General features: G+C 43.0%; 2 protein-coding genes across 2 annotated transcripts; both read left to right on the top strand.

Annotated features, from left to right (window-relative positions):
• Window positions 1-3,164: 3,164 nt before the first annotated feature.
• LOC121612420 (tubulin alpha-1B chain-like) lies at window positions 3,165-5,766 on the top strand. The gene is made up of 4 exons (XM_041945299.1): window positions 3,165-3,274; window positions 4,035-4,257; window positions 4,349-4,497; window positions 4,595-5,766. The coding sequence occupies exons 1-4, from the start codon at window positions 3,272-3,274 to the stop codon at window positions 5,570-5,572; spliced, it is 1,353 nt and encodes a 450-aa protein (XP_041801233.1). The 5' UTR covers window positions 3,165-3,271; the 3' UTR covers window positions 5,573-5,766.
• Window positions 5,767-7,179: 1,413 nt separating this feature from the next.
• On the top strand, window positions 7,180-7,626 carry LOC121612429 (tubulin alpha chain). The gene has a single exon (XM_041945308.1). The coding sequence runs from the start codon at window positions 7,180-7,182 to the stop codon at window positions 7,624-7,626; it is 447 nt and encodes a 148-aa protein (XP_041801242.1).
• Window positions 7,627-8,478: the final 852 nt, after the last annotated feature.

The following is an 8,478-nucleotide window of genomic DNA, read 5'->3' as shown; positions in this document are numbered from 1 at the left end:
GATTATGTGTCTCTGGATATAAGCCCAACAGAAAAAGCTTAGGGTCCAGTGAAATCCATTTTAAGATTATCTTCTCAATTATGGCTCTTACCTCCTCCCAAAATGTTTGAATTTTTGTACATTGCCATATACAATGAAACAATGTCCCTCTATGTTCCATACATTTTGTGCAAATGTCCGGTATGTTTTCGCTGTGTCGATTTAATTCCACCGGAGTCACGTATGTCCGCATTAACCATTTATATTGAATTACTTTTAGGCGTGTATTAATACATTTAGACTGGGCAGCAGCACAGGCTATTTTCCAATCTTCATCTGGAATTTCACTTGAATTGTGAGCTTTCAGATGAGCCAGATGTCAGCAAGTTGTAAAACTCTGATATAATACCCTTTCTCAAACTGTCCTTTGTCATCATTTCTTCCAACAAAGATTGTGGAGGTCTAATGAGTGCATTATTTTGATTTGCTTTAACAAAGCTTCTTATCTGGAGGTATATGAAGAAATGTTTTCTATTGAGCTTGAATTTAGACCTCAGTTCATCAAAGGACATCATTGTATCTGAGTTTACCATATATAGATCCTGGATCATTCTAAGCCCCTTAGAGTGCCATAATTTAAATGTTGCATCCGCTCTACCTGGTACAAAAAAATGATTACCCCAGACTGGACTATCTTGTAATATGGAGTGTGTTTCTTTTAAGTATTTTTTTATATCATACCATATCTTTACCACATGCTTTACAATTGGATTTTTAACTTGTTTCCGTAATCTTTTTTCTGTGTTTGAGTGTATATATAAGGGAAGAGGTAATTTTAGACCATTAGATTCCATTTCAGTCCAGTGAGGAGGATCGTTCTCTGAAAAATAGAACATAACAGACCTCAGCTGTGCCGGCCAGTAGTACCACAACAAATTTGGACATTTTAAACCTCCTCGGTCAAATGGTAAATACAGCGGAGACAAACAAAGTCGTGCCCTCCGTTTCATTATTTGCATCATATAATCCCTCATAATAGTCCCTGAAAGCATCATTAATTTCTTGAGGATCCACAATAACTTACCCGTACCCACAGTTGTGGGAGCCCCCCCCCCAAAAAAAACCCTCCTGTCTCCCGTTATGGCTAACGACAGTTCCACACTTAGTGAGGATCAGTCAATCCACTCTTTACTTTCCACCAACTTACAAATCTGTGCTGCTGTTACTAATGAGACATTAACTTAACTTGTTCTGAAATTACACCTCATAACGATTACATATTTGACCCCCATATAAAATGTGCCATATGTTTAAAGTGTATTTTTAAGTTATAACACCATCCTTCTACAGTCTCATCTATTGATTACCATTTTTGCTTCCAGTCATTTAACTGTCCGCAGCATCTTCCCAGATTTTCTTTATGAACGTTTGTGCTTCACCTGGGGTCTTAAAAGTGTGGGTTTGTCCTTTATATGTTACCAAAAGGTTTGCGGGGTGAATCACTCCATGTCGGATCCCTAGGTTGCGCAGCTCCTGCCGGACCGGATCGAACTGTTTCCTCAGCTGATGTATTCCCGTAGCCAAGTCTGAGTAAAACCTGACTTGCTGGTCTCCTTTTTAGCCCATGCAGCAGCCAAAACCGTTGTCTTGTCCTTGTAGTTGAGGACCTTCATTGGTGTTCTCGGCGGCGCCTTGTTGTCCTTCATCGGTCCTATTCGGTGTGCCCTTTCAATTACCACTGGGGCTTGTAGAGTTGCAGTATCCAGTAGTTCTGGAGTCCATTTCTCTAAAACACAGCATGAATCCTGGCCCTCGGCTCCCTCTGGTAGTCCCACAAGCCTCAGGTTGTTCAAACGAGATCTGGTTTCCAAGTCCAGAAGCTTCTCTTCCAAAGTTTAGTTTTTTGACTCCAGCCTGTTTACTTTAGCTTGCAGGTTAGCTACCCCATCTTCGGCACTGGAGATGCGTAGCTCAGCTTGTGACATTCGTTCAGAGCAGTCGCTTATCTCCTTCCTCATATCACTTATCGCCGCCATAATCCCGTCAAATCTTTTGAAAATTCAGTTTTTATGAAGTTAATAGCAGCCAGTATAGTTTCCATCGTAACATCGCCGGGTTCTCTGACTCCGTTGCCCCCCTGTTGCACCATATTAGCACTAGCTTTCGGTGTTTCACCACGAACTTGATAGTCAGTTAACTTCGGCTGCTTTGACGCTTTGCTCTTATCTTTACTTAGCTTGCCAACCTTTGGCATTACAGTATCCACACTAACACTGTGTTATGAAGCTGTGTTGCAAAATTAAGAATTTTTAGTAGAAATTGTAACAACTAAAACAGAGCAGCGCGGGATGCGTCTTCCTACGTGGCCGCCATAACTGGAAGTCAGTTACCACGGCCATGTTTGACTGTTGGTATGATGTTCTTTTTATAAAATGCTCTTGTTAGATTTACATCAGATGTAACGGGATGCACACCTTCTGCACAGTTCAACTTTTGTCTCATCAGTCCACAGAATATTTTCCCAGAAGTCTTGGGGATCATCAAGATGTTTTTTGTTGTTGTTCTTTTTGTTCTTTTTGGTTGTTTTCCCATTGATGCCATTTTTGCCCAGTCTTTCTTATTGTTGAATCATGGACACCGACCTTAACTGAGGCGGGTGAGGCCTGCAGTTCTTTAGGCTTTGCTCTGGGTTCTTTTGTGACCCTGTGGATGAGTCGTCGATGCACTCTTGGAGTTAATTGATAGGCCGGCCAGTCCTGGGAAGGTTCACCACTGTTCCAAGTTTTCTCCCATTGTGGATAATGGCTCTCATCGTTGTTCGCTGGAGTCCCAAAGCCTTAGAAATGGCTCTGTAACTCTTTCCAGACTGAGAGACGTCACTGACTTTGATTCTCATCTGTTCTTGAATTTCTTTAGATCGCAGCATGATATGTTGCTATTTGAGATCTTTTAGCCTGCTTCACTTTGTCCGACACTTTGTCTAGTATTTAAATTTGCTTGATGAGTTGAAACATTTAAAGTGTGACAAAAAAAACAGGGGCAGATACTTTTTCACAGCACTGCGGTCAAAGTCCCAGTCCTCCTGTCTCAGTTTGAGTATCTTGGTCGTTCTGGTTCTGGATGTGAAACAGTTACTGCGACAGACGGAGGAGGAGCTTTTAATGTGCACACTTCAGCCGTCCTCCTCAAGAGGCAGAGTGCGGTGCATCAGCAGATCTGCTTCAGACGCCGCCGACCTCAGACGCAAACACCGCAGCTTGTCTCATTACATTGCATAATACTGACAAGCATCATGGTAAGTAAGATTTTACATTTTCTTTTTTCTAGAGATATTGTTTGAAAGTCTCAGGGAGGGGCAGTTATTGGGTAGCTCATGGAATATTTCTCTGATGCTGCCCTCTCTTCTCCTCACTGCATCCGATTTTGACTCTGTATTGCGTAATTGTCAATATGCTATTAGACAAAACAGCATATGGCTGATTTTCATACCTTACAGAAATGTTGAATCATCCCATGGTGAAACAGCTTGGTTTGACCACTAGTTGTCACTAGTTTGTCACCCTCACTTGAAACCACTTTTTTTGCAGCTTTTATATAAATTCAAGTTCATCACACTCAAAAGATGGTTTTATGCCAAATTATACATCCCACTGTCTTCTAAACGAAGCCACCAAAAATAACTTTATTTGGTGTTTACTGTAAACGGATTATTCATTTCACGGGAGATGTCTATTCCCAGTGGAGAAGGTGAATGTGGCTTTTTAAAGAGACAGCACACTGCAACATGTCTGACCTAGATAATCCCCTCTCCCAGCAGTAATCCTGAATGCAATAGACACGGTCTTTTGTTGCAGCCGAGAGAAGCAGAAAAGGCAGATTCCTGTAAAACACACGATAAACTGAACCTCTGAAGTCAGACATGCCATTGTAGATAATGGACTGTTTGAAGTGTTGCTCTGTTTTTCCACAATGAACGCAGTTGGTGTTTTTAAATGTGCAGAAGGCTCAAGATTTTTAAACTCCCGTGATCCAAATCTTCTTTCTCTGTGTCCCAGCGTGAGTGTATCTCCGTGCACGTGGGTCAGGCTGGTGTCCAGATTGGCAATGCCTGCTGGGAGCTTTATTGTCTGGAACATGGGATCCAGCCGGACGGACAGATGCCCAGTGACAAGACCATCGGAGGAGGAGATGATTCCTTCAACACCTTCTTCAGTGAGACCGGAGCTGGAAAGCACGTCCCCAGAGCTGTTTTTGTGGACCTGGAGCCCACTGTCATCGGTAAACTCTCATTACATATATTTAGATAGTTGTCTCTTGAGTTAATTTGCTCAAACTCTCAACTCATCTTTGATTCAACCTGTCTCCTTAGATGAGGTGCGCACTGGGACCTACCGCCAGCTGTTCCACCCTGAGCAGCTGATCACTGGGAAGGAGGATGCTGCCAACAACTACGCCCGTGGACACTACACCATCGGCAAAGAGATCATCGACCTGGTGCTGGACAGGATGCGCAAACTGGTGGGTACATTTAGAGCAGCTTTTGGACTTGAATATGAAATGAAAAGACAGAACTGTATCTGATGTGTGATCATTGTGTCTCCCTCTCTGTCCTCAGGCTGACCAGTGCACCGGCCTTCAGGGCTTCCTGGTTTTCCACAGCTTCGGAGGTGGCACCGGCTCTGGTTTCACCTCCCTGCTGATGGAGCGTCTGTCTGTGGACTACGGCAAGAAGTCCAAGCTGGAGTTCTCCATCTACCCAGCTCCACAGGTGTCCACCGCTGTGGTGGAGCCCTACAACTCCATCCTGACCACCCACACCACCCTGGAGCACTCTGACTGCGCCTTCATGGTGGACAACGAGGCCATCTACGACATCTGCCGTAGGAACCTCGACATCGAGCGTCCCACTTACACCAACCTGAACAGGTTGATCAGTCAGATTGTGTCCTCCATCACCGCTTCCCTTCGTTTTGATGGTGCCCTCAATGTTGATCTGACAGAGTTCCAGACCAACTTGGTGCCATATCCCCGTATCCACTTCCCTCTGGCCACCTATGCCCCTGTCATCTCTGCCGAGAAGGCTTACCATGAGCAGCTCTCAGTGGCCGAGATCACCAACGCCTGCTTCGAGCCAGCCAATCAGATGGTGAAATGCGACCCTCGCCACGGCAAATACATGGCTTGTTGCCTTTTGTATCGTGGTGATGTGGTGCCCAAAGATGTGAATGCTGCCATTGCCACCATCAAGACCAAGCGCTCCATCCAGTTTGTGGACTGGTGCCCCACTGGTTTCAAGGTTGGCATCAACTACCAGCCGCCCACTGTAGTTCCCGGTGGAGACCTGGCCAAGGTCCAGAGGGCTGTGTGCATGCTGAGCAACACCACTGCTATTGCAGAGGCCTGGGCTCGGCTTGACCACAAGTTTGATCTGATGTACGCTAAGCGTGCCTTTGTTCACTGGTATGTGGGTGAGGGTATGGAGGAGGGAGAGTTCTCCGAGGCCAGAGAGGACATGGCAGCTCTGGAGAAGGATTATGAGGAGGTCGGAGTCGACTCCATTGAGGGTGAGGGAGAGGAGGAAGGAGAGGAGTAGGCCAGATAAGTACATTTAACTTGAAAGAGTCCTGAAAAATCCACAGAAGCGTAGCACCTTGCATTTGTAGTTAGATGTGTAATGCTGTGTTTGTGTTCTACATGTGTCACATCTGTGTGTAGTTGTAAAAACTTGTTTAAGTTGTTCGTGGACTGAAAATAAATCTGGGACAAAATTTAACTGTGAGTACTTGTCATTTGACTCACCTGTTGGAGGTAACGCCATCCGTCTTCGCTTTTTCCTCCCTCTCCATGTGTGTTCCATGCGTCGTTTCAGGCCATTCCTCTGTTTCTGATTATAGGGATCCAGTTAACTGCTACACATACATGTCAATATGAAATCAATATGGAGGCTTATTTATGCAGTAAACATATTGCTATTTATTTGGAGCAACATGCATATTCTCAAAAATCAAAATATAAATGATATGACGAAACAAAGGTGCATCTGTTCTAATTCTGAATCGATGGTTGATGTTGGTTCTTTTTTTTTTAGACCTGGACAATTTTATTAAGAAATATAATTAGAGCTGCTCACTTGTTTCACCTCTACTGCTGTAGTTATTCTTGTGAAAGGCTCATTGGTTCGCCCATTGAACGAGATATACCCCTGCAATGAACAGCAGTGACGTCAGACATACAGAAAGCACATATACTCAAAGAGGTGGATCAGAGAAAACAACATGCAAATATCTAAAATCTTGACCAGATACTGAACTAATATTTAAAAACTTGAAATAGTGTCTGGTAATATGTTGTCATAGTGCAAGTCTAGTACTCGCAGTAATACTACAATGTAAAGTTGTTCAGAATTGCTTAGATTAAAATAACTATACAGTGAATCCATATAAAAACACAGGCGACACAATATACAGATGAGTATATTACAAACAAATGGTACTGTAAGACTTTGGATAAAAACTTAAAGATGAGGTCATGGTTTGAGCAAGAGTAAATTCAACACACTGATTTACAGGGAAACAACTTGAATTCAATATTTTACTGTGAAAACTCTCAAAAACAGATGTATAAGAGGGATTTGTCTTTAATACAAATCCTTAAACTCTTTTTTTTGTGCCAGCATTATTCAAATGTCAAAAGGAAAAAAGAAATATTTCAGAAATCATTTCATTTTCATTTCTAAAGAAAGCAAAATGGAAAGATTTCTCGGTAAATGGGGACCTCTGGTGGTGGTGGAGGGTGGAAGTGAGAGAAATGCTGAGAGTACAAGAATTCATATCCTACATCAGGAAGAAGTTTTGACAGAATGCAGAGCCGGCCCTCCCTATCAGCGAACTAAGCAGCTGCTCAGATGAAACTTTAGAGCATATGTTTTTCTCATGCCCTGTGTCCACAAGTTTCTGGTAAGAAATAAAAAATTGGCTATCACTTATAATGTCCTGGATTTTGAATCTTCTCACATACTCCTTTCTGTAGATAATTTAAAATCAAACATCTCTGATATGATAAATCTAATCATTTTATTGGGTAAATATTCACTGTACTAAGTGGAGAAATAGTAAACCCTCCTTTCTCTGGTTTATTAATGATTTTAAGCTGTTTTGTCTGTTACTTAAAAAACTGCACTCCAGCAAAATAGCTAGAAAAATGGTGAAATGCGACCCTCGCCACGGCAAATACATGGATTGTTGCCTTTTGTATCGTGGTGATGTGGTGCCCAAAGATGTGAATGCTGCCATTGCCACCATCAAGACCAAGCGCACCATCCAGTTTGTGGACTGGTGCCCCACTGGTTTCAAGGTTGGCATCATCTACCAGCCGCCCACTGTAGTTCCCGGTGGAGACCTGGCCAAGGTCCAGAGGGCTGTGTGCATGCTGAGCAACACCACTGCTATTGCAGAGGCCTGGGCTCGGCTTGACCACAAGTTTGATCTGATGTACGCTAAGCGTGCCTTTGTTCACTGGTATGTGGGTGAGGGTATGGAGGAGGGAGAGTTCTCCGAGGCCAGAGAGGACATGGCAGCTCTGGAGAAGGATTATGAGGAGGTTAGAACTGATTGTGTTGGAGAGGATGATGAAGGAGATGAGTATTGAGCAGGCAGGCATTCCACTGTATTGCTGTGCCTCTGTTGTTGTTGTTATGTTAAAAATAAAGTTTGTATGCATTGATTTGGACTCTGCTATGCTGTGCTGGATTGTGTTGTTGTTGTTGTTTGGTTTTTGGATTTTTGTTGTTGTTTAATGAAAAGACAATAAGTTACGATAAAAAAAATTAAAGTTTGTTCATTGACTGCAGTACTGTTTACTTGAACGTTTTTTCCATTGGGCAGAAGTACTATTTGAGAGCATTTTAAATAGAAGTGCAGAATCTTCTGTTTCTGTAGTTTAATGCTGAGGGCAGCTGCTATCTTGGGAAGTATCAAATGGTTTGTGTGGTTTCAGATGGCATTAGTTTTAGTAATACCTTGTTGTCAAAGGACAGTTACTCTGCTAACATTGCACTCCAAGCCACTGATAAACATCTTTAAATAGCATATCTGCCTTAGATTCGTTATTAATTTGGTTCTCACTCAGATCTGAAATGTTCTGACTGTAGATGCTCTTGCTGCTCAGCTCACTTTAGTCACTTGGGGGCAGTGGAGTTCAACAGATGTTTGAACTCCACACCAGGCTGAAATGACAAACCACTGTAAATTTCAAGTTACCTACCAAATGATTTTTACAACATCAGGTGTTACAGTGCACCACTTACAGATCTTTTATCAATTGAAGGTGTACTTTATTCTTGACTTGGGAACTGCCTGGGAAGAACCGAGGCTCGACACTGGTCTGGTTTAAAATAGGGTGTGGTATTCACATTGGCCCAAGGGAGGGATAGTGGGTGTCTCACGCTGGCCGACAGGTGGTGTTTAAGAATACGTGACTCTGCTGTTACTAGACTCCATT

The sequence above is a fragment of the Chelmon rostratus genome, chromosome 10, assembly GCF_017976325.1.
Source record: "Chelmon rostratus isolate fCheRos1 chromosome 10, fCheRos1.pri, whole genome shotgun sequence".
In the NCBI taxonomy this organism is placed as follows: domain Eukaryota; kingdom Metazoa; phylum Chordata; class Actinopteri; order Chaetodontiformes; family Chaetodontidae; genus Chelmon; species Chelmon rostratus.
Note: the sequence above shows the minus strand (reverse complement) of the source record. Positions and strands in the feature narration are given on the sequence as shown.